Source organism: Asterias amurensis, chromosome 10 (assembly GCF_032118995.1).
Source record: "Asterias amurensis chromosome 10, ASM3211899v1".
Lineage (NCBI taxonomy): Eukaryota > Metazoa > Echinodermata > Asteroidea > Forcipulatida > Asteriidae > Asterias > Asterias amurensis.
In genome coordinates this window covers 18,116,274-18,143,553 of record NC_092657.1, presented here as the reverse complement: position 1 = coordinate 18,143,553, position 27,280 = coordinate 18,116,274, and the positions used below count along the sequence as shown (strand labels likewise).

General features: G+C 36.3%; 1 protein-coding gene across 1 annotated transcript in view; it reads left to right on the top strand.

Annotated features, from left to right (window-relative positions):
• LOC139943188 (uncharacterized) overlaps positions 1-24,109 on the top strand; it is a 43,235-nt gene extending 19,126 nt beyond the window's left edge. Inside the window, exons 5-16 of the mRNA XM_071940004.1 lie at positions 9,523-9,698; positions 13,717-13,835; positions 14,747-15,008; positions 15,638-15,951; positions 16,257-16,395; positions 17,277-17,599; positions 18,016-18,172; positions 18,744-19,078; positions 19,696-19,834; positions 20,493-20,704; positions 21,110-21,245; positions 21,737-24,109. Of these exons, the coding sequence (XP_071796105.1) occupies positions 9,523-9,698; positions 13,717-13,835; positions 14,747-15,008; positions 15,638-15,951; positions 16,257-16,395; positions 17,277-17,599; positions 18,016-18,172; positions 18,744-19,078; positions 19,696-19,834; positions 20,493-20,704; positions 21,110-21,245; positions 21,737-22,020 (2,596 nt within the window). The 3' untranslated portion in view covers positions 22,021-24,109. The remainder of the gene's footprint in view (positions 1-9,522; positions 9,699-13,716; positions 13,836-14,746; positions 15,009-15,637; positions 15,952-16,256; positions 16,396-17,276; positions 17,600-18,015; positions 18,173-18,743; positions 19,079-19,695; positions 19,835-20,492; positions 20,705-21,109; positions 21,246-21,736) is intronic.
• Positions 24,110-27,280: the final 3,171 nt, after the last annotated feature.

Here is a 27,280-nt window from a genome sequence, read left to right as displayed (position 1 = left end):
TACGTTCTATATATTTTTCTTTTCGTTAGAAAGGAAACTTTTCGGTCAATCCGGTATATTTGTTATTATTAAATACTCTGTTTGTATATGGTATGTATTATTGCAAAGCTGAACTCTTCCTCTTTAAAATGATACCACAATTGCAATGATTACATGTTGCTGGACTTGAACACGTTAATGAGAATGAGACAAAGTCACAAATCAAATGTGCCAAAATTAGCAATATTTTGGTGTTACTGTATGAATTGACACTGTAATTCAAACAAGCAAGACAACTTACTGATCTTAATCCACTTGATTGAGACTAGAAATTGGGTATAGAGCAAGACAACTTACTGATCTTAATACACTTTATTGATACAAAAAGTTCAGTAACGAGTGGATGATCCGAAGGCGTTGATAACAGCATGGCACCTTCTTCTCATGCTGCACACAAGTCTTGTGATGCGCTGATGATGAGGAATTGGCGTTCCATTCTTCATTAAGGAACCTGGTTAGGTCAGCCACAGTTGATGTGTTGGTGGTTCTGGCGCGGACAGCGAGGCCAAGCTGGTCCCACAGATGTTCCATAGGATCCAGGTCTGGACTGTAAGCGGGCCAATCCATCCGGTGCACCCCAACATTTTTCAGGTAGTCAATCACCAGTCGGGCTCGAGGGGGGCGAGCGTTGTCATCTTGAAAGATGGCGTTTGGTCCAAAGTCTGCAAGTATGGGACTGCATCCGGCTGTAGAATATCTTCTTGCAAATACCCATCAAACAAGGTGTTTTTCATGAGATGAGGGTAAATCGTGTCCGATGAGCTCACTGGTGAAAATCACTGTGTAATAGTTCTGAAAAGCTTGATCGGTTTGATTAATGAGCATTACCTATTGACCATTCACAGACAACGGTAATTTTGGCACATTTGATTTGTGACTTTGCCTCATTGTTATTCATGTAGACAAGTCCAGCAACATGTAATCATTGCAAATGTGGCATCATTTTAAAGAGGAACAGTTCAGCTTTGCATTGATATATACCATATACAAAGAGAGTATTAAGAGTCAGTTCAGGTAAATAATTGACATAGTTGCTCACGGTCAAAAAATGAAATTTTTTTATACTTTGTGGGTGGGAGGGCCTTGGGGTGCAAGTAAACAAAATTGCATTTTTAATTCCATATATAGCCCGTTGCCATGGTTACAGCTCATTTTGTTTTTTTTGCCATTTTAGGCCGATTTTGAGGTCTGAAAAACTGGTTTTTAGCTCATATTTACAACTCCACCCCACCAAAATGCAAAATTTTTTCAAAAAACCTTTTATATCACTACAAAGTATCATCCTTGGCCTTCCTTGAGAAAAAAATTATTGCTTTAAATATCACCCTTGTGCTATTTTTGCATCATGCATTACAGTATGTTTTTATAACTTGCAAAATCGAAATTTTTACCCTATTTTTGGACCCCAAAATGTCAACTTGCCAGGGGTCTCAGAAAATTATCCTTTCGGCTGTGATTAGGGCAAACATTGGTCTTTCCATATCTGGTGTCAAAAACTTGGGCAATCGTATCCTGTTGTGACTTTTCAAAACTAGACTTTTTTCCCCCAAACGTGAAAAATGCCATTTTAAGGGTCTTTTCACACATATCGACATACGTGTCCACGGTAAAAAATAAGGAACATTTTTGTTATACTTTGTGGATGGTAGGGACCTGGGGTCCAAATAAACAACATTTACATTTCAAATCATAATATAACACGTTGCCATGGTAACAGTTTATTTGTTTTTAGGCCACTTTAGGCCGATTTGGGGTTCTGAAAAAACTGTTTTTTAGTTAATATTTACAACTCCACCCCACCAAAATCAAAAATATTTCATAAAACCTTTTCCATCACTACAAAGTATCATCCTTGGCTTTACTTGGGACAAGAAAATATTGCTATAAAATTCACCCTTTTGCTATTTTTAGAACATGCATTAGAATATGTTTTTAGAACTTGCAAAATCAACATTTTTACCATATTTTGGCCCTCAAAATGTCATTTTTGTCAGGGGTCTCAGAGTATTTTCCTTTCGGTTTTGATCAGGTCCAAAATTTGTCTTTTTTTCTGGTAGAAAAACTTGGGCAAGTGTATCCTGATGTTAACAGTACTGTCTCAAAAATAGACTTTTTTCCCCAAACAGAAAAATACACTTTGATTTTGTTTTTTCTTCATACTGAATTTCGAACATTAAAAAGTAATAATTCTATCAATCTTGCAGCTTTTCCTAAGCACTCTATAGGCTTAGTGGATTACCCAACATTGATCAGGAACGATTGATGACCTTAATTTTAGATCTTGCCAGGCCCAGCCCCAATCATATTTCTTGACATTGCATAAAACAATGTTTTGTGAATAGCGCCTCTTTTTGTGAAAGTGTTCCCTTTCGGTTGTTATTGGTATTTTCATGTCTTCTGGGTAGAAACACTGTGTTTATTGTATCCTGTTGTGACTGATCATGCCTTAAGTATAGTAATTTTTCCAAAAGCAATGCATGCTTGTTAAAAATCTGGCACTGTTTCCATGCCCTTTGAGTAATGAATACAAAGTTTGTATATAATGGTATCCAACCAAACCATAACCAATGCTTTGAAACTGAGAGTTCTTGATTTGGCTACTTTACCTATTGTACAGGTATGATTCCCATTGCAAGTAGAGTGCGATGAGCATTCTTTACAGGTTGTCTTTAATACAGGGCCTACTCACCTTGGTCCCTGCCTGCTACCAAATGTAAAACTTTTCATAGAGATAGAGATCATAAACAATGTAGTTTCTGTGCTTGAGGCAGATGGTTTGGAGCATCCAATCATGTCCAACACAAATGCGGGAAATTAAAAAGCCTGCTTAAAAGTGTTGGAAAAATTTGCCAAGATCTTATTAAAAACAATGATACTAACGATTTGCATGACGAGCGTATAGATCATTTAAAAGGAACACGTTGCCAGGGATCGGTCAAGTTGGTCTTTGAAATGCGTTTGTAACCGCTTGTTATAAAATGCATGGCTAGAAAGATGTTTTTGAGTGATACTTGTCTGGATCATTATATTCTACTTTTAAAATATCTTTCTAATCATATGCATTTTGTAATAAACGTTTACAAACACATTTCAAAGACCAACTCGACCGATCCAAGGCAACGTGTGTTCCTTTAATGAAACAACACGGATAGAAGTTGTAAATACTTGCACCTGCTCAACATAAATAAGTAAGATGCATTTGCAGTGACAAAAGTTTATTCGGGCTAGTTTGATTATTTTTTCCATTCACTATCTTACTAGTTCATAATTAGCATATATGTCTCTGAGAACGATCAACAAAAAACATTGTCAAACATTACCTGCTGAACTCTTTTATTGTTTGCAACAGTACAACTGAAAGGAACCCCACCATGGTTGGGGGAACTGCTTACAGAAGGCCAAAGCAGTTGAATTTGGACACAGTACTTGCTCACTTTTAGAGCCTCTTTGTTCTGATAGGGATGAAAATGTTTAGTTTGGTAGCGAGCAGGGGACCAAGAAGACTGTTAAAAGGCCATGTACAAATGTATACACAAGAATAGTAAAGAATGCTCATCGTACTACTTCTCTTCTTGCAATGTGAATCATACATGTACAACTAGGTAAAGTAGTCATGACAAAACAAGAACTCTCAGTGGCAAAGCATGGTTATAAACTTTTTTAATGTTACTTAAAGAACATGGAAACAGTGCCATATTTTTTTAACAAGCATGCTCGTTTTTGTTTTTTATCAATTCAAACTAAGGGATAACTTCAAAATGCATTTTTATTGTTTTTAGAAAAATTACCATGTTTCAGGCAGAAGTGTCACAATAGAATACATTAAACCAAAGTGTTTCTCCCCAGCAGACATGCAAACCATAATGATAGCCCAATCACAACCAAAGGGGAAATATTCTGAGGACCAATAATAAATTAAGACAGTACAAACTTTCTTGATGTGCAAGGGAAATTAAAAAATGTCACTTTCAAAAAAGAGGCGCTGTTCACAAAACTTTTTTATTTTGTTATGCAATGTCAAGAAATATGATTGGGCCTGGGCCGGGGTGGGGCCGGGGCAAATTCTAAGATTTAGGTCATTAACAAGTCCTGATCAATGTTTGGTAATGCACTAAGCCTACAGAGTGCTTATGAAAAGCTGCCAGATTGATGGAATTATTACTAACTTCTTAATGTTATAAATTCAAAATGAAGCAAATATTTCAAAATGCATTTCTCTATGTTTTCGGGGAAAAGGGTTTATTTTTGAAGCAGTTCTGTTGCATCAGGATGCAATTGCCCGGGTTTTTCTTAACAGAAATAAAAAGACAAGTTTTGGCCCTGATCAAAACCGAAAGGAAAATATTCTGAGACCCCTGCAAAAATGAAATTTTGAGTGCAAAAAATATGGTAAAAATGTTGATTTTGCAAGTTCTAAAAACATACTATAATGCACGATCTTAAAACACCACAAGGGTGAAATTTATAGCAATAGTTTTTTGTCTCAAGTAAAGCCAAGGATGATAATTTATAGTGATGGAAAAGGTTTCATAAATATGCTTGTTTTTTGGTGGGGTGGGTGGAGTTGTAAATATTAACTAAAACACAGTTTTTCAGACCCCCAAATCGGCCTAAAGTGGCCTAAAAACAAATAAACTGTTACCATGGCAACGTGTTATATTATTATTTGAAATGTAAACGCTGTTTATTTGGACCCCAGGTCCCTACCATCCACAAAGTATAACAAAAATGTTCCTTATTTTTTACCGTGGACACGTTTATCGATACTATGTGAAAAGACCCTTAAAAAGGCATTTTTCACGTTTTGGGGAAAAAAGTAGTCTAGTTTTGAGGCAGTACTGTCACAACATGATACAATTGCCCAAGTTTTCGACACCAGATATGGAAAGACCAATTTTTGCCCTAATCACAGCCGAAAGGATAATTTTCTGAGACCCCTGGCAAGTTGACATTTTGGGGTCCAAAAATAGGGTAAAAATGTCGATTTTGCAAGTTCTAAAAACATACTGTAATACATGATGCAAAAATAGCACAAGGGTGATATTTAAAGCAATATTTTTTTTTCTCAAGGAAGGCCAAGGATGATACTTTGTAGTGATATAAAAGGTTTTTTGAAATAATGTTGCATTTTGGTGGGGTGGAGTTGTAAATATGAGCTAAAATCCAGTTTTTCAGACCCCAAAATCGGCCTAAAATGGCCCCCCCCAAAAAAAAAAAAAAAAATGAGCCGTAACCATGGCAACGGGCTATATATGGAATTGAAAATGCAATTTTGTTTACTTGCACCCCAAGGCCCTTCCACCCACAAAGTATAAAAAAAAATCATTTTTTGACCGTAAACAAATATGTCAATTATTTACCTGAACTGACTCTTAAATAATAACAAATATACTGGATTGAAAAAAGTTTCCTTACTTTTTGTGAGTAGTTTCATATTGTTAGCGAATGCAGTAAGGTGGCCCAAACGGAGTACAAAGGAAGACATGACAAGCTGGCCAAGGTGATTCACTGGGATCTGTGTAAGAAGTATGGTGTCAAAGTGCTTGCGAAATGGTACGAACATGTTCCGGAAAAAGTTGTAGAGACCGACCAGGTCAAGATCCTTTGGGACTTTAACATTCAGACCGATCATGTTATACCACATAGGCGTCCGGATGTTGTGCTATTAGATAAGACGAAGAAGATGTGTCATCTCATTGACATAGCTGTGCCAGGTGATATAAGGGTAGCTTCGAAGGAGATGGAAAAGATCGAGAAGTACCAGGACCTGGCTAGGGAACTTCGTAAGATTTGGCAGGAAAAGGTAAAAGTAGTCCCCGTGGTGGTTGGAGCACTTGGCACCATTCCCACAGCACTGGGGAAACATCTAGATGAAATAGGGACAAATGTGAGGGTAGATCTGTTACAGAATGCAGCGCTTTTGGGAACAGCGAGGATCCTGAGAAAGACTCTTGAGATCTAAGGCTACGGGACGTAGCCCGACTCGAGGAGTTACCGGCACAAAGGAATATGACATCTTTCTTTTGCATGCTGTGATAAAATGAAATAATAATAATAATAATAGCTGGTTCGACCACTACGTCGGAACAGCTAATAACAAATACAAATCTTGATGATTTCAATACCTGTTCCGACCACTACGTCGGAACAGGTATTGAGTGCTGCCCGGACCTGAAACCGGAAACCTTTATGTAGCATGTATAAGACCTAATATATTGCGTGAGACCTGAAGGTTTATTGTTTTACTAGGTATCTAGCATGAAACGCTACATAAGTAAACATATGACTTAAAACATGACGTATAACGTAGCCTGCACTGAAAGTGCCAATTGATTCAGTAAATAGTGAGAAGCCGATTACATCATGTTTATCGTAAGTTCCATACTCTCCTGATGTCCTTCTTATCTGGAATTGACACAATATCAAGTTCTGTGTTCCATGCAGAGGGGAGCAGGTTCTCCCATTTTCGTTTGTTTCCCTAACATTTTCCCAAAACTAATTCTACAATGTAAATACTTTTTGTAAAACCTATGTTATACAATATACAAAAGTAAAATGAAACTTCAAAGTGGTAGATACGTTGACAACATACTTTACTTGTTCAGTAGTGTTAAATAAATGTAATAGTTTTTGGTCGTTTGTTGCGAAACTATTGCTTTTATACGCAAACAATAATATGTCTACATTACTTAACAATTCAAGCAAGGGGCAAATTTTCTTCATAAGCCAAGTTTAAAAGATTTTACCACCTTCAAGTTTGGTTTAAGAGTTCACACATTTTAAATCACTTTTGTTTCTCAGATATACCTAAATGTCAATGAATGCTAGTTGAAGTTACCTTCTGCCTAATTGTTAAGTTGACAATGTGCGCCTGGCAGATTGCGAGCATTTCTACTTCCCATGGTTATACGTCATATTATAGGTTAAAGAATATTAATTTCGTTTTTTACCCATACACCGATGTGTATACTCAGTACTTCCCGAGTCCTGTGAAAAAATATCACAGGCATGTTACTCGGGTGGGATTCGAACCCACGACCCTTGCAATTCTAGAGCAGTGTCTTACCAACTAGACTACCGAGGTTGCCCGGCAGCTAGAGGCAGTTCGAATCCTATGTTTTGGCAGCGGGTACCGCAAAAATCAGCATTGTTTGTTTTGAGTCTAAATGCAGAGTGTTGTAACCCTGAGACAACATACGAGTAGACCTTAATGTAGCCATCCACACTGTTAGAGTGTTGGGCATCATGCAGGACATTACTATCGTTAGCCCATTATGGGCTATGCACTTTCTGTAGGACAAAAAACACAATGTCCACAGATTAGCATTAAACTTTTACAGTTTGAAGATAATGATGGTAGAAAGCTTCCCTCAAAATATTACTTGCTGATGATGTGCTAAATTGTTTGAGAAATGAGTAAAACAACATGTCATGAACATAATTTTCGTCTCAGTGATCATGAGACGAAATCTATTTTAGCATGTTACACGTATTTTCATTACATTGTTTTACTCATTTCTCAAAACCGTCAGCACCCCAGCAACTAAAATGTTAAGGCCGGCTACGCTTTATACTAGCAATGTCTTAAAACGGTGTAAATTAAATGTAAATCTGTGGTCATTGTGTTTTGTGTCACAAAAAATACCCAAATTATTTTATAAAGATAAATGCCTGATCATTTCATCAACCCCTAGGTTGGTTCAAATGAAATTGAATGATCATTGTGATAGTTATAATAATAATAATAATATTTATTCGGGCAATCACATTTACAAGCACATATACATACATTAAAAAATATTTAAGAAAACAAAGTAAAACAACAGTGGGGTGCCCAGGAGAGCATAAAAGTATAAAAAAATAACTGTCGCCAAAAGGCGTATGTCTCCTAAAACCCTAAAAATACATTGAGGCAAGAGGGGGCATATAAAAAAGCAGAAGATAATACAAAACACAAAACAATTTATAAAAAGGCAAACAAGCAAAGACAAACACAGAAAAACACACCAAAAATGATATACGTAAAAAAGGCAAGTCTATACATCAAAACGGTTTAAGAGCAATACAACAAAATTCCGATGAGGGGACACAAATTAAATGACATTGTGAATTGAATCATAGAATGATTTTCTTCTTTAGATCGGTCTCTATACACGATGTGACCTTTACATTCAAAATCGCCCTCTGTTGACAAAACACTGTACACGTCATATTTCGCCGGGCAAAAAGACGTGTACAGTCTACCCGCAACCCATGCGTTAATAGGCCTATTTGCCCGGTTTTATATGCAGTGTTGATTGTGGTTTTTCATGCGTGACCTCGGTTTGAATGAATAATTAGGACAAAGGGCTTCTGAAATTCAGTCTTTTTTGGCCTTATCTGAAAAGTATTGACAAAAATAATGTAGCAGCACATTCAAATGGAGATTATATCTGTCGTTCTGTATGAAAACAAATCAGTGCAACTTAAAACAAAAAAATGCTTCAAAAAGAAAGAAAATAAGTCACAAAAACACGGCAAACTTTCCCGTTATGATTGTCGGCAACAGTCCCCATTTGGTATATATGGATAGAATATTTCATATTCTTCCCGGAAATGTTAAAAGCGAGAACACGTCGTAGCTAGTCCAGTCAGGATACAACGAAAAAACAGCATGATGCCATATCAGTCGATGATGTCATCATCAGCCAATCACCGTGCAGGAAAACCATGCTGTCTAATAGTTGATTTTTTGTGTAAAGGGAGTTTTGGATTAACGGTGGAAATCGTTGTATCCTGACTGGACGAGCTACGATCCGGTCTCGTTTTTGACATTTTCGGGAAGAATATGAAATACTCAATCCATAAATACTACTTGGGGAATGTTGCTGACATTCATAAAGGGAAAATTTGCTGTGTTTTTGTGACTTGTTTTCTGTCTTTTTGAAGCAATGTTTTTTACGTACAATTTTATCTTTTTGAAATTTGAGTTGCATCGATTTTTTCATACATAACGACAGATATGGCCTTCGTTTCAATTTTTACGTCTACTTTAGCTGGCTGTCAAAACAAAAGGTCTTGCCCGGCGGTATATTCGCGAATCGTGTACTTTCTAGGTGGCTGCCAAAACAAAAAGGTTTTGCCCGGTGGTATACGCGCGAATCATGGTTTCGAGTGACGTCAAAGGCCACATCGTCTGAAGGGGCCGGCTCCGTATGTGTGTCGTCACTGACTGAAAACGAATAAACCAAAAGTATCAACTTTATTAGATAAAAATATGTCACTTGTCAATTTATTGACCATTGCTCATTTTCAGTATATGATAATGTATCCAGGTGATTTAACAATAGCATGGCGTCACAGGTGTTGGGTTAAAAGTAAATAATATCGACATCATTTTGGCCATTCACTTAATACGTAGTTATTGACACATTAATTGAATAAATATCAGAACATAAAACGGAGGGTGCACTTTATTATGTTACGTTTTTGTTTGCTTGATAGGTCGGGTTTGGCTCTCCAAGCTGGTAAAAGACTTGATGGATGTGAAGCTGCATCGTTTAATGATGATAAAGACTGCTGGACACAAACCGTTAACGTCATTGCACTTGGTCATGTGCTATATGAAAAACATCCTTACGCTGGTTTCCTGTATGTTGTAGGTCACAAGTTCCCGGCAGGTAAATAATGTATACTGGTGTATGGGTAACATTTTAATAGTGGTATTTAAATATAGTTGGAGAATAATTCATTTTATCACTCACAGAATACATTATTCAGTGGACCCACACAACTGTTGTGGTGCCACCTTGGCTAGTTCAGTAATGCTATGTGGGCTTGCTAAGCCCAGTACAGTTGGTCTTTTCATGACCTTGCACATTTTTCCAGGGTTTTCCCGAGACGTCTTTTTGCAATGGGCGGAGCTCAACAGGTCGCCCTATGCTGCTTATGTGCGGGAACTTCACTTCGGTTCAACTTCCAACCAAGTCAACACCAAAATGTTGTACTTGTACTTCGAAAATTTGTAGGAGGGGTGATGTAAATTGATGCAGCCCCGTAAATTACACCGAAATAGCTCATCCCAACCTAAGACAGATGAATGCCATCAAAACGAAATAGAGTGAGATTAGACCAAATAAATTGTGGGTGCTGCAGAACAGCTGTCCCAATGCGGCGACTAAATGAAGTGGCATACCTACTAATGGAACGCCGTTTCATTTCCATCTTCTTTGGGTTAAATGCTCCAAAATATCTGGCTCGAGGATAATCTGTACAATTGTACAAGACTATGCTTTATGTTGTTGTGTGTTGTTCACCCAGCCTGCTGGGGAAATCCAGTTATTTCACCTTTGTAAAGGTCAATCCAGGACCTACTTAGAAATTGACAAAATTGTTCTTGTTCTTAAAATAATTGCTCCCATCAATACATTGCCCTGTAAACTCATTTTCGGGTCATGTCACGAAGGGCAATAATTGTACATGCAGCCAATATAAGACAACTTTCACGAAGGAACAAACATTGACTTGTCAATTTCCGTAAAATAGAGTTGCAAGAAAATCTTTTTTTTTTGCTGCTGAGGTGTTCCTTCCTGTTGTATTATGTAGTGCATATGGTTGCCTCCAAATTTACATTTGTAACTAATGTACAAGATAACGTAGTTTTTAAGAAAGAGGTAATTTCTCACTTAAATATTTGAATTGAGTCCAAGACCTAAGCTGAGGTCCCAAATTTAAGCATCTGAAAACACACACTGTGCGAAAATGGTGTTTTATCTTCGATTCATAAATACCTCAGACAATTTCGCTATTCATATTGGTGGAGAGCGCGTCACGTGGGTGTGTATAAACCTTTGTGTATGGCCGGTAAAAAGTGTTAATTTATGGGCGTTACACGCGACCTTGCACCTGTTCTTATAAGACAGTTTCTTCATTCATATCGGTCGAGAGCAACGGCTGAAACAGTTGTGTCACATCACGCGATACGCGCGAGGCGCATAACATTCCCTTATAAGGAGTTGTTTACCAGAGGGCGGTGGAGGGCTTTATCATTTTATAGCTGGAGGGGTGTTGTGATGAAATAAATCATTTAACAATTAACATTTTTGCATTTAATTTACTTTTTGACCAAAAAGTGATGATGTTTTAGGCCGAAAAGGTATTTATGAATAAGGGAATCAATGTGTGGTGGATAGGTTTCAACTAGTGGTTTTATCCCAACGAGGCCTGGTTCTTGATCATTTTATACCGAGACGAAGTCGAGGTAAATTAAAAAGAACCAGGCCTCGGGAGGTTTAAACCACTAGTTGAAAACCGATTCAACACACTTTAGTTCCCATTCAAATACCTTTTCGGTCAAAAAAATCATCACTTTTTGGTCAAAAAGTAAAATAAATAAAAACAAAAAATTTAAACCTCATGGGCCCGATCAAGGAATTACCACCATCCATCCTCTTTAAATTCAATGTAGTTGTGCCAGGCCCATGTTGTCTGAATTTGTAGATTAGACCCTTCAAAATTTGGTTAAAAAAAATATGTAAAACTGTCCATATTTGTGAGCAGTAAAGTACGGATTTTGTTTGTTAAATTTATTGACTTTTCAAATAATCTTTAAAAAGTAAAACCTCATGGGCCGGGTGTGTTCCTTAAATTTGACCCTCCCGCCGGCGAAATGAGTCTGATGTCAAACGAGTAAATGGTCCTTGTTTGACAGTCGATATTCGAATGTCAAACTTAACTAGTTCCTCCTATGAATGCCAAACAACAGTTACTGGTTTGACATCAAACCCCAATGGTCGGTCTCGGTGAGTCACATGGGTATTTCACTTGTGTGATAATGGCGGCGTTGCGAAGAGACGGGCTGCTTCCTGAATCCAGATTTATGTCGTGCGCACGAGAGAATTCGTGTGCACAAAATATATAAAATTTTTATTTTTGTAAATGTCCCTTTTAGGCTCCGTACAAAAACGATCACTGTTTACAGTATTATTTTATGACACCCCAAAGTATTGTTTCAAATGTTAAACTTGCATCGGAGAGAAAGAATATTGGTTTTTATCCATACACCCTATATTTGCCTGACACTGCTCTAGAATTGCAAAAGTCGTTGGTCCGAATCCAACCCGAGTAAAATGTCCGTGATTTGTTTTCACAGAACACTAGAAAATACTGAGTATATACAGGGCTAACACACATCGACATTGTGTGTAGAATAGTTGTGTGAGAATAATCTGTACAACTGTACCGGACTACGTTTTATGTTGCTGCGTGTGTTGTTCACTCAGCCTCAACGTCCTTGGTTAAAGCACTGGGGATGAACATGTAGGCTGGTTTGCAAAATAGGAAAGGAATCAAAAAAATGTTGAGTGGTTTAACTGGTTTGGGTTTATTGAACAACATGTGGCATACACTCAAGTTACAAGGATCTATGTGTCTTACATAATTATTATGTTAGTTTTTGAGCGATCTATAATCAACGCTTTATTGTAGTTTTTGGTTTTTCAAATTCAAGGGATAACAAGTTTTTTTTTTGCATGACAATTTATAATATACTACTTTTTGAGAAAGATCCCTGTAGGGATAGGCCCTTGTACCGGGTGAGTGAAAAAAAATGCAATTATTAGTTTGGAGTGTATACTTTATGAACAAGAGCAATGTTGAACAATAGTGTACATTTCTAAGTATAGTAGACCAGCCAAACTTTAAAAAGTGCTCTAGAAAAAAAAAAAAAAAAAAAAAAAAAAAACGGCTTAGTTTGTTATTGGCTGGCATCCATGCTAGAAGTATGGATCATGGGCTCGGGAAGACGATTATGGTGGATGCCCAGCTTGATTTTGTATTTTAAGGTAATTTGGGGGTAAAAAGGTCAAAAAAGGTCAAAAATCAATATTTTCAAAATTGGTGTCAAATGTATTCACATTTGATAGATCTATTCATAAAATGTATTTTTAACTTTATGTTGATACTACAAACCTATGTAATTAACGTATAAATATTGACCTTATGCACAAATGTATAGCAAAACGAAGTGTAAAAGTGTGATTATCTTGAAAAGGGTACATTTTGAGTACACCAATTGGTTTTGCACTCCCCATCCTCATTGGTGCATATAATGGTTCCAAACAACATTTTTTGAAAGGTAAATATACCCAGGCAGTTTTTGAGAAAAAAAATTCCAATACCACCTTCATGTGGGGGTCTTAACGACTCTTTTTAAGGTCAAAATTTCAAATAAGGCAAAACAAACTACGATGGATCCAACCATTTGAGGATATGTGTATATGTACCTCAACCCGACCAGGAGGGCTGTTTAAAATAGCTCCAAAAAGACAAACTAAACAAATCTACACTAACGAACCAATCTTCACTGATGACCAAGAAGAGATACATGATTATTATGAATGCCATGTTCAGGGTAAGATTCATTGAATATAAAAGACTCGGGTGGGATTACCATCCACGACCTTGCTCGGCTATAGCAGGTGCATTACCACTAGGCTACCGAGCTAGCCCACGTCGGGGATATAAAAAAAAAAAACGTTTTAATGGGAAACATCTTATCTCTACATTTTAATAGAAGACGAAAAAGGTAGCAAAGCCGGGTACTAAGACTTTAAATAAAAATAATCACAGATCGTGTTTTCTATGAAAGATGTTTCGTTTATTTTAAACTTTTTCAAATCACTCTGTTTATTCCCCCAGACTGTCAGGCTTTGTTGGATGCTGGTAACAACGACAATGGTATATACACTATCCATTCCTTCCAGAATAACGAAGGAATCAAGGTGCTTTGTGATATGACGAACCATACCGGCTGGATTGTAAGTACATCACTCATTTGGGAATGCATCTCACTCATGTAGATTCAAAGACATCTTAAACAATCCGCCAACTCCGAAGCAAAATCTTATTTAACTCTAGTTGTATCCAAGCATGCTTGATGCTCTCAAGGTTACATTACGCCAATAACACACTTGGGTAGACCGTTCCTTTGAACATTCTGGTCCATCTAATTGGAATGCTCTTCTACCGCACCTCAGACTAAAAAGAACTCTCTCCAGCTTCAAACCATCCTAAGAACTGACGTGTATGATGTTGTATAGCACGACAAATCATTGTTTTTTTCAGAACTGTTAACAAATGAAATAATGTGCTTAACCCTCCGAGCCGGCCTGATAGAAATAATTGTACATGCTGGATCTACATATAGTGTTTGAATTGTGCACACATAATGTTTTAATGGTATGACCAATTCTCTGTAACCACACCTTAACTATTTAAGCGTTTGTTGAAAATAAATCACACGTAAATATTAAAACTTTACGTATTCAAATGATTACGTATCTGCTTACACAGTATGTGATTGTGTATATTATAATGAGACAATATAGACTAATGGCGTCCCCTTAATATTTGTTTACATTTGACTTTATTCACCAGAAACCACTGCATTACCAGCAATCAGTTCTTAAAAAAACAAAATTGATCCACACTTGTTGCAATAACTTTAAGAAAAAAAGGATCGCCCTTTCGCCCACGTCTCTCTAAATATAATTTGTATATATCTTTTTCGAATAGATTAAATTTGCTTCATTTTACCAGGAAAAGAAAATAAGAGTTTTCCGATTTCTTTTCATTTTGAAGTAACCTGTACAAAATAGCTAAATGAAGATCAATCTGACTGTCGATGAAAAAATTATCATAACAAAAAAAATGATACGTTTATTTGAAGGTGGTTCAGCGACGCTATAACGGATCGGTCAGTTTCAACCGCAGTTGGGCAGAATACAAGAAAGGCTTTGGGTCAATGGATGGTGAGTTCTGGCTTGGCAATGAGATTTTACATGAGCTGACTGATGCTGAAGGGAACTGGACAATCCGTCTGGACCTAACCAATGAAGATAACATGACCGGTCATTTGCTGAAGAAACAGTTTCACGTCGGACCTGGCGATTACACCCTGTTTCTGGAGCACTCCGGGATACAACAAAGTGGTATGTGTAACGTGTGATTTGTATTCACCATAACCAAGGCTCCACTTATTATATTAGGATTAAGGCTATATTCAAGGCTCAATTTAATGTAGTGTTGAACAAAATCTTAAACATTTGTCTTTAACTTTATAGGCAATGTTTTTAAGGGCATGTTCTCTAATTATTATGTTGCATTTAATGCTAACATTTCAAAACCGCCATTCAATTAAAAATTAAATTTTGCTAAATATATTTACCGTTCGTCGACTACTGAGAAAAGTTCAAACGAAAACTATTATAGTTTCATCAACAGTTTCTAGTTTGCAGATATTGTGGATACTATTACCAGGGCTCCACTGATTATATTGATAGTCTATCAAGGTTATTTTAAAGGCTCCATTTATTGTAATTTTTTTAAAGAACAAATTGTAAAATATTTGTTTGTAAAACACAAACGACGTTTTGACGGGCCTGTTCTTAATTACTATGTTGCTTTATGTTAACGTTTTAAAACCGCCGTTCAATTTAACACTAAAATTGACACAATTAAATCTGTTAGTTGACTCCGGGCAAAAATCTAAACGAGGCTATTATTAATTCAACAGTTACTTAAAATAACTAAAGGCTAAATTGTTTTTGTTTTGTTCAAGTTGGTAGACATTGTGGACACAAACTAGGAATGGAAGACGGGAGTATTCCCGATGATAAGATCACAGCATCTAGTCATTGGAATTCAAATTATCTGCCAAGTAATGCACGACTGAATATGAACGGTTGTTGGGGACCAGCTGAAAATCAAGGTTCATGGCTTCAAATAATGTATATGGGTTTAGAGCCTGTGCATATTGAGGGCGTCATCACACAGGGCAATCCAGACGGTTATTACTGGACGACACACTACCAGGTACAATACAGCATTGATGGCACTGCATGGCTGTATGTGAATGAGGCCTCTACTCCACAGGTAAGAGTACTCGGCAAAGACACCTTCCATCCAGACATGTAATCATGTATTGACACTCCAATTAAGCTATACAACTATTATTCATGACCAAAAGCTTAATTATCATTTTTATTTCTTTATTTGTTTCCACCCCTGTTTTTTTACAGACATTCGTTGGCAACACTGATACAAACACCCCTTACCAATATTCATTAAAAACACAAACACTCCAATATTGCAGTACAGCCGTTAGTTGTAACCAAAGTGTTAATAATCATTTTGTATTTATTTGTGTCTCCACCTCTGGTTTGAATTTATTTTTACAGACATTCATTGGCAACACTGATGGAAACACCCCAGTTACCAATATATTCCAGCAGCCTATTCAAGCACGGTACATCCGCATCAGACCTACAGCCTGGAATAATAGCCCAACCCTACGTATTGAACTCCTTGGATGCAGAGGTATTGTTTCAATCAATCACCACTTTTTCAAACGTCAAATTGTACATAATCTCACTGAAACGATTGGGGTACTTTTTGTATAACAAAACAAAAGTCTACCGATTGACCTTTAGATTTAATTTACACAGATTGATGATAATGTCAGTAAAAAACTTATATAAAAAAAATATTGCTTGCTGATGTGCTGTAATTTTTAAGAAATGAGTAAAACGATGTCATGAAAATACGTCGTACATGCTAAAACAACACCGATGGAAGGTTTCTGCAATTTGTATTTTCAAACTGTAAATCTGATGAAATTTGGTGGTGTCCTAAAAGAAGTTCACAGACCCTAAAACCGAGACACGCCTATTCTGATTTCGAACGTTAGTCTATAAATCTCATCTATAAAGCAACTAGAAAACAATTTATTGCCAGACTTGCACAGAACACTGCACATAACAAATTCGGTGCATCAGCTGCAAACCAACAACCTGGAATACTTAAGATATTGAGCTCAGTGGCTGCAAAGGTAAAGGATATAAATTAATAATGTATGCTGTTGACCACTCACCACGTTCTCCAAGAACACGAAGTCATACAATTGAAATAGAAATAGGGGGGAAAATTCGTAAAGTAAGAATATATTTGCACTCTCTACCTCACTCCCCTTCAAAGTTATTGTAAACAATTATTAGACAACACATTAGCTACTATTATGAAAATGTACTATAAAGCCAAAATAAAACGCGTTTTTAAGGTAAACCGCGGTCTCAATTAGAATTAATAAAATTAAAACAATTCTGAGGTAAACAAGACCAACTTCAAAATTCGCAAAAAAATTGAATGTTTTCACTAAAGGTTGGCTTGATGGAACACTATGAATTTGTTTATTTTCTCAGCTCATGAAGTTTGTCAGCAGAAGCTTGGAATGGGAGATGGTACCATCCCTGATGGAAGCATAACGACATCGTCTACTGATGACCAGTACTGCAGTTGGAACACTTACGGACGGCTAGATTTGTACGGTGGCTGGTGTCCCACATTGAATGACACAGACAGTGCATGGTTCCAAGTGGATCTACATCACCCGGTATTGATTCAAGGTGTTGTTACACAGGCTAACTTCTACAAAGGGTTCTGGGTTACAGAGTTCATCGTATCTTACGGTGACACTGAGCAAGACATGCGCTTTATAGGAGGTGCAGAAAAGGACAACGCACAGGTATGACGTTATAAATACATGGCAGAAAACCGTTCAATGCAGAATATTGAATAAGTATTAACGACACCATATGTAATTGATTACGAAAATATATTATTTATTGACCATCGATTCACTAAAACGGCAATTTTACTATTCCTCCATAATCAACAATTCTTTTGTTTTACATATGGAAACGGAATGAACTTTTAAACCAGATTTTGTAAAAAAACAATTGTTTATAACACTGTTTATCAGCATGTTTTACCAAAATTAACAGCAACTGCTGTAGTAAGCGTCTGCATGCTTTAACAATCTCAACTAAAACAAAATCGATTTCGTGTATGGAAGCTGCGATTCACATGACCTTGGCGGAATCAAACTGTTCTGTTCTGAAATAGCTCTTGATATTGAGCATCACATTGTTTTCTTAACAGAGATTTTCCGGAAATACAGATATGAATACAAAAGTTACCACTATGTTCAATGAGGGAATCAGAGCGCGCTACATCCGCATCATACCAACTGGGTATTATACTACTTCTGGATTTTCGACTCGTCCTGGGTTGCGTGTTGAACTCCTTGGATGTAATGGTAAAGTTGTAAAAGTGATTAATTTATTTATTTATTTATTGATCCCGTTGATTTGTACAACATCAAAGTAACCATAATACTTCTTTAGTTTGATTTGTTGAAACTTTGTGTTATGTTTCACAGCAAGACTCAAAAAGCACCAAAGTGCCCTCGCCGTTGGGATACGTCTCATTAAGCAAACACTTACTTGATTCATATTGATCTCAAATGACAACATTACTAAAAACAATCGCTGCAAATACTTTGTTTTTTATCTAAACATGTATAATCTCTACATGTATTAACTATTGATATAAGTATGTGTTATGTAAAAATGCATAGCACGCACATAATGCTCATTTTTTGTTTAATACAAGTTGTTTTATTTTGATGGAGCAAGGAACAACAACTAGCAAAGTCCCGGGCCAAATACAACCTGTTAGTTCCATAATTTGAGATTACCTTGTTTTGTCAAAAGCGTTTAAGTCACTTGCTTGTGTGTGGTTTTTTTTTTTCTTCTTCTTTTTTCGAAACATACCGTTATGTCCAGAAATCTTATATTATTGTGTTGCCTTTATTACATCTGATACAGAACGATTCTTTTGTTTGAATCGTCTCGGAATGGGAGATGGCAGCATTCCAGACTACAGAATCACAGCATCAAGTACACAGCAGAGGGAAGATGGTAACTGTCAACCAAGCAATGCACGACTCACTCAATCAGCAAACAGTGATACTATTGGCTGGTGCCCTGATCCTAATGACATCAACCCATGGTTACAGATTGATCTCGAAAGTAATGTCATAGTAGAGGGAATTATGATGCTGCAGGGATCTGATCAGGTAATCAATGAAGATGTGAGTCATGGGTACAGGCTGGAGTACAGTGATGACCAGAACACTTGGCATACTAAGGGTTCAGCACAGGTAAGAACATACATGTTTAATGTAAACTGATTAGGTTATTGGAACCTAATTATGTCAACCTGTCAAGCTTCTAAAGTCTGCTTCCATTCGCACCTTCTCGCATTTTGCTCCACACACCCGGAATGCACTCAGACAGGGAGTCAGACTTTCCATGCAAATTCGCGAAGTGTATCAAACATTATCTTTACCCACTGAAACACGCTGTGTTCTTGATGAGTTGGCGCTTTATAATGGTTTCACAAATCCATTAAGTCCGAATCTAAGAACTGACAAGCAAATTCTATTCAAACAGATTTGGTTGATCTTGTTCAACTTGTTTGTGGACAACCACAATGTCGCTGTGCCAAAGATACTTTAGTTTAAGCTTCTATGGCTACTTTTTAACTACACATTTTGTATTTTGTTTAAATCAGACTTATGGTCTCGAAATCAATTCAACTGTTGTGATATGCACAGTTGAATTGATTTCGAGACCATAAGTCTGATTTGAACAAAATACAAAATGTGTATTGATAATTCTGCTTTGCTAAGTTAAATGGTTTTTGTTTTACTAGTGAGTGACATGCTATTTGATGGAGATAGCATGATCATAATTTGCAGTTTTTGTTTCTTCACAGATTATCCGAAGAAACACCGCAGCAGACTCGGTAGCTACCAGCATGTTCAATCCACCAATCAGTGCTCGTTATATCCGCATCATACTAAACCAGACTGATGGCTCTCTGTGGATACGTGTTGAACTACTAGGGTGCAAAGGTTAGTTCTAACGAGATGTCTGAGACACATTGTCTTTAAAACAAGTTATATTCGTCTAAATATAACAGTGAACTGATCGCGAAAACTGTGTATATACATAAACAAACAAATCAAACACAGCAATATTTTAAACAATAAAAGGGTGGTTGACAAAGTTACGATTTATAATTTTAAAGTGTACATAATTTGAATGAGTTTTGCTCAGCTTTTTAACGGCAACTTACAACTCTAAAACCAAGATTGTTCTCGAACAGTTAAGTTAAATTCACGTTTTGTAATATTACTTCAAAGTAATGGCAATAACAACTTATTTGATTGATAAACGGAACTGTTTTCCCCCACAAACTTTCGATCTGAGAACTAGTTCTTACGATAATGTCTCTCCGTTTTGTTCTCTGAGTATGGACAATAAATTATCAAAAAGCTTGGTGATCTTTTGAATTTTAATGTTCACAAATGTGTTTTTTGTTCATGAAGTATTTCTAAACTCAATTGATCAACCAAACAAGATTTGTTTAATTAACTCACGAACCAGAGCCCAGTTTCAGTCTATCGTGTTATAGAGAAGCCTTTTATAAAAACAATCCAGAACTTACCAGAACTGGAGCACAACGCATTAACATCAAATCTTCAATCAATCAATTGTTTGTATTTACAGTACGATGGGTATGTGGTCAACGCCTTCTTAAGGAAGCCCATATTATTCCAGACGAATCACCACAGCTTCAGATTGACCTGCTGTTAGTAACTCTAGTTGAGGGAGTCATAGCTCAAGGGGAAAGCGAACCGTCATTTCAAGTAGAATACAGCCTTGATAACGTTACTTGGGTCTACCTAAGCCACCAGGGAGCACCTGAAAAAGAACCTCAGGTAAATGGTTCTGTCATTGCACAAACAAAACTGGTTTTGTAAAGGGGCGCACCGGCTGAATTGGGCTATTTGGGCTACAACACAGACTAAGATAATGACTTCAAAGGTCTGCCAGGAATGGAGAAGAGCAGTCACTATAAAAATATGTGTTATGATCCTACACCACTAAATTGCGTATACGGTGAGCCGGTGTGCCTCTTTAAATTGACGAGTTTTGATTCTCGTGGACTTGTTACTCAACTTAGCATTAAACAAAGACAATTGGTAATCCCAGAAACTCGTACGCACAAGGAACATTGCAACATTATGAACAATAGATTTAGTTTTCTTTGTGACGAATATAAAAGCAAAGTTGTCAATTTGTTTTTACCTTAATCAAGTTGCTCTATCTATCCTGTGCTGCAGATATTCCATGGTAACACGAATCAAACCGCACCGGTAACCATCATGTTTCAGCAGCCGATCCGAGCACGCTTCATCCTTGTCACTCAAACAGACATCGGATATCCAGCTGTAAGCATTGAACTCATTGGATGCAGAAGTAAGTTCCTTGAAAGTAATAACCCAACTGAATTGTAATTCCAACTGCTGGTGTTGTTTTACTTGTTGGTTTGGCTTTAATCTTAATATAAAGAAATAACAACGATCTGAAACGTGTATAAAGCAAGCCTTGTATTAAAGTGTTTTGAAACAGTATAGCCTGCTAATTTACACCTTTCAGTATAGCCTGCTAATTTACACCTTTCAGTATAGCCTGCTAATTTACACTTTTCAGTATAGCCTGCTAATTTACACTTTTCAGTATAGCCTGCTAATTTAAACCTTTCAGTATAGCCTGCTAATTTACACCTTTCAGTATAGCCTGCTAATTTACACCTTTGATATAACTTATATTCTAGAATACGCGTGCAGTAACTTTTCTCAAAAAAAGCTTACCAGACATTAAAAATTGCTTACTTAATTTTTGAAAAAGTACCTGAATCCTTTAAAAGAGCATCAAATAATATTTGTATTTTATTTTGTTTTTTCCAGATGATATTCTTGAGACTGCCAACAATCAAGCCTTCAGCATTCACCATCGTACAGATAATAACCAAAACGACACAAACTGCCCAGGTCTGAATAGTGAAGGAGGATGGTGGTTTAATAGATGCTCTGGTATACCTGGTGTAGATAATAACCTTAACGCTGAATATATCCAACCTGGTGATACTAAGGGTCCATACAAACGAGTTATTAGAGCTACTGAATGGAATGGGTCTCGTATTGTAAAGACTGAAATCAAAATTCGCCGCCAATCTCCACCTCGTGGCTAAAAATATTTCAGGATGAAAATGTTCTAAGCCCATTCACGGTCAAACGATTAGGAAACGCACAATCGCATGTTGGTGCGTTTATTTGTTAAATCGAAAAGCTGTTCAGCCGAGTCTTAAACATGTGTTACAAAAATCCGTTTAAAATTTGGTCTTTCACCGTCAAAAGATCAAGAAACGCAGACTAGTATGTTTGTGCATTATTTATCATACTCATTTACGGTTTGCCATACAAGATGGCGACTTTTCATGGCAAAAAGGGTTATTCAATACGGTCTATCAGCTAAAACAAATCGAATGCAGCATGACTGGTAACCTGGTGTTTTACTTGGCTCAAAAATGTTTTTTTAGATTACGTAGTTGAATTGGCCATGTTTGCCCTAAAATCTTTATTTATTCATATTGTGCACTTATTAAGCATTGTTTTAATCAAAGTAATTTTGAATTGTATTTCGTAGATAGCTGCTGAAACCATATTTAAAATTCAGAAGAAGTTATCACATTAATGTAAAGTTAAATAAACTTTTCGTAAACATAAAAAACAAACTGCTAAATAAGTTACAGTTACGTTACGATTTAGAGGAAACACAGGTAGAAATGAATTTATGGGCAATGAGTGGGGTTTAACTTAAGGAAAACAAAACCTTTGTAATTGATTTGAATTTTACAGAGTTCAAATTTTAAAAATGGTTTCTTGTAGAGGTTGATGTAAACAACAAATTTAAAAGGGTTTTATGAATATAGCGAACGGATTATTTAACTTTTCAGCACAATTCGGAAGGAAGAAGTATTAAGTAATAAGCATTGCCGCTTTAAAAAATTATAACTTTAGATAAATGTTCAGTGACTTTATCAAAATCACGCAAATGTAATACTTTGACTGTTATTTTCTACAAACAAAACGGCACAGCGTTTTGTCCCTTTTACTCAGCAATCTAACTTGTCAAACAGCCATATCAAACAATGCGTACCATGGTAAAATGAAACAGTTGCCATGGTAATACGTTAATCTTTTCAGTTTGTTCACCTGTATATGTTACATTAAAACAAGTCTGTTAAAACAAGTCACGAGCTTTGTGTTGATCAACATCCCCCTAACATACCATAACAACATTGAAGGAAAATGATTACATTGTGTTCCCATGCCTAATTCTCGATGGTTTTAATGTCATTTCGTTAGAGATACTGTAAGGGCCTTGTCACACAAGGTCAATTTACATGGAGGCAAACCAACTGCAGTGAATGTTACAGGACTACTTTGGTGGCAAATTTGTCAAACAATGCAGTTCCGTTTCCAGTTGGACAAACAACTTAGCCTTGCAAGGGAAAGATTTGTTCTTGAAATTTGAACAGAAACCTTCAAACATATCATTATGTATACAACTTTTAACAACGACTGCTGAATGATAAATGAACAGAGAAGTTGTACCTGTGCTTTTACATAGGTGGAAATACTTTTACAAAACTTTTGTTTTCCAATCTTAAGTATTACATTTCAGCTTGATTCAAGAACTTCTGTCACATGCAATTTTCACTAAATTTTAACTTATTTTAATTAATATTTGCACCTATCAATATTTGTGTGTTAAGGTAGTATTATATTGGTGTTGATTAATATGGTAAATTATTGGTAAAATTGTCATCTCATAAACCATTTTCAAGACTAAGTTTTAAAAAGAAATGTTGTTAAAATTAAATACATGAAAGCTGCGATTGAGTAGAAGAATAACAACAGCTTCATATTTGTCAACAAAGCAAACATGGCAAAAATCCTTAAAAGAAACATTACGTTTTACCAAACTGTGGTAAAAAAAAAGCTTTGTTTTAAGAAGGGTTTCTGATTTTAAGTGTTGTAATTCAATTGTAATTGTTTTGAAAAGTTCCTAAATTTAGGGGAAAAGTGTTTATTTTAGTGGTGGTACTTGCCGTTAATTGTTTAACAAATTCAGTAACTAAGGCAATGGGTTGGATTCAAATCCCGGTCGCTGGGTATGTATGGCTAGATGGAAGATATATAGTTGTTGTGAGTGTTTGGATTAAGTTATAGTGACTTATAAGTGACAACATGTCTGTCTACAGAGAGCTGAAATGGTTTAGGGGATAAAACAATAATCCGCAAAACTCATGGAAATTGTCAACAAAACAACCAATGTTGGTGGTATGTGTCAATGTAATCAAATAAGAATTACAAGCAAGCAAACTCAAAACGAGACAAACACATGAACACACTTGATAGTTAACGGTTAATATAGGTCACAGCTACTTGTTAAAAATCATTCAACTAAATTTTAAGTAAGAAGTAGATCATTATTGAGCTCTCCTACTGCCAGTTTTCAAAAATTTACAAAGTCTCTTGGTTTTAGTGGAGCAAAACATGATAAACTAGACTAAAATGGTACCAGAAAGATATCTGTTGAACAAAGAGAACATTATTATAATTAACATTTATTTCTGAACACTGACCTTTAAAAGTTAAAGGCAAACGATGGTAGCGGGCATTAACTGGTATTTGTTTTATAGTTCGCTATTGTAAGCAACGGAGTTAATTTACATCTGGTGACCAAGCAGGTCCTTTACACTATCGCAGACGATTTGTTAAAGCTTTCAATTCTGAACAAATCACAATCAAATGAGAAATCAATAATCTTTATCTAGGTAACCTTATTATATAATCAGTCATGAGAAGATTTAAACCTTTCAACATTTGTTGAGTTATTATGTATTATTATATCGATGTATGTATTAATGGTAATAGTTGAAATCATTGTTAAATGCTAGAATTCTCTTTTGATGAATTAAACAAACATCAAAATGCTAACGACCAGGAAAACGAGTTGGACGACTTAGGGTTTTACTATTTTCTGAGTAAACAAATAATGTATTGAAAATAATGAAATACAACAATACAAAAAAAAAAAAAAAAAAAAAACATTTTGCAAAAAGCAATGAACGTTTACTGATATTGATACTCAAGAATTCAAGCTTTAATAATGGTTTCTTCTGATTTAAGAATGTCTTATTTAAACGTAACTTTATCAAGCTAACAAAAAAATTAGACCTAGATTTTACTTCAATTGCATGTTTTAATTGAATGTCTTTATTGCACTGGAATCAAAGTAAAGTGGCAAAGATAATCGGTTTGTGGGTTCGAATCTTTGTCGATACAAAAAGGTTTTAGGCCATCACATAATGCCTCGATAAATAGGGCTGTAAAATGATTAAGAATAACGGTAACACTTACCAATCAAAAAGGGGGCCAAACTGCTAAGTTGTTGAATAATCAAAAACAAACCATTATCCTTGCCACTTTTAAAATCTTACATTTTGTTCCTCGATTGTGGTTAAACTTACACGGTTTGAAAATAGTAGAAAGCTTCCGGTGAAATCTTACTTCATGAGGTGCTGTGTTTTTTTTTAGAAATGATTACACAATGGCACAACGTACACCCTATTTACCGGTTTTATTACCACATACGACACAGAAACAGATTGGCTCGATCAACAGAGTGGCCTGGGCAGCCTTTTATTTGTTCATGCTGCAATGAGCCAAGCCATAACAAAATGCTTGTATTTTATAAAGCTTAACCAGATCTCCGGCTGTTGCCTGCCATCCGCAAGATCGTCTAAAATGTGTTTAATGCAAACCAATAAGCTGAACTGATTCCCGGTAGTCGCTTCACCCGCGAAATCAAAAGTAATAAATAAAGCAAGTAAAGCCAAACTGATTTCCGCGAAATCAACAACAGTAAATCAACCAATAGCAAAACTGACCTCCGGCCGTAGCTAAATCCGCGAGGTCGCCAAAACTACTACTGCATACAGGTTTCCGGACGAGGCTGTACCGCGAAACCAAAAGCGTTAAAATAAAAGGTTTGCAAAGGAACTTGAAATTAAAGCAAATATAGCACAGTTAAATAAACAGCACATATTCCCCGGTTGTTGGCAAATTAAGCCAAAGCGCCTAAAATACGGTTCATCTCGTCAACGCAGAATACCATAGTTATAACAATCACAAACTCGCCCTTCCAAATTTTTTCGTGCAACGCTAAAAGGGCGCGGCGGCTCCAAGATCGTCACAAACGCTATGCAGTGGCGCGCTATCTAGCCCAACGCGCTAACGGAACTTACAAATACTGGTGTATTGAAAGATTCACCGATCGTTGTCGGCGGCATCACTGCCCCATGCACCGCCGCTGCCGTTGGTGGAATCGTAGATGTCGATGGAGGTACCCCATCCGCCATAACATTCCATCCATTATTCAATTCAATTCAATTCAAAAATGGTTTATTAAAACATGACTCGCAGTTAAAAAAACTGAATTGCACATGTCAACATCATAATAATATGTTTAAAAAATTACATTAAGTAGAAGTTAACAAGGAAATGGACATCAGATAAAAATTATTATTAGATATTCATTGGCAAAAATACATTCGTAAAAAAAAAAAAACCAGTAGGCACAATTATTAAATATACACACATAACTATATTAAAAGGTATTTAACAGACTGACGATTTGAGGAATTGCACTTTGTTTGTAGCGAACTGTTTTACATCTGGGTGGGTCATATTTGTTGGTGTGTCTTAAATTAATCTGACAGTTTCTATGGGGAGGTAGCCAATTTCTACACATGTGATGGGAGTCGATTGAATAAGCAAAATCGCTACACAGTTTGTCTCGACGGTTTTCAAGGGTTTCAAGTTTACACACATTTAAAGCTTCCCTATAAGTAGAATAGTTCTTACCAAAAATTATCCGACACACCCTTTTTTGATTACGTTCCAGTTTGTTGACCTGCTCTTTAGTTAGATTACCATTGAACAAAGGAACACAGTAGTCTAAAACAGGTCTAACATAACCCTTGTAAATTGCCAATAGATCGTTCACAGGTAGATTATGAGAACGTAAACAACGCAACATGTACAACTTTCTGTTACATTTTTTGATTATCTCATTGACATGTCTGTCCCACTTTAAATTGTCTTGAATAATCACACCCAACACTTTAACGTAATGCACATTTTCTAATGGAGTGTCATTAATGAGCAGGATTTCATGATGTTGCAAGTTTCTGGCAAAAGACACTGACATGGTACAACATTTGGCTGCATTTAACTTCATGTTATTAAGTCCAGTTTTGTAGATTGACTAAGGACTGTTGAATATGAGGTAATTGAACATAATTTCGACTTTCAACAAAGGTTAAGTCATCAACATATTTATAGTAAGGGGTGTTGTCATCAATACAAGCATCGTTGATC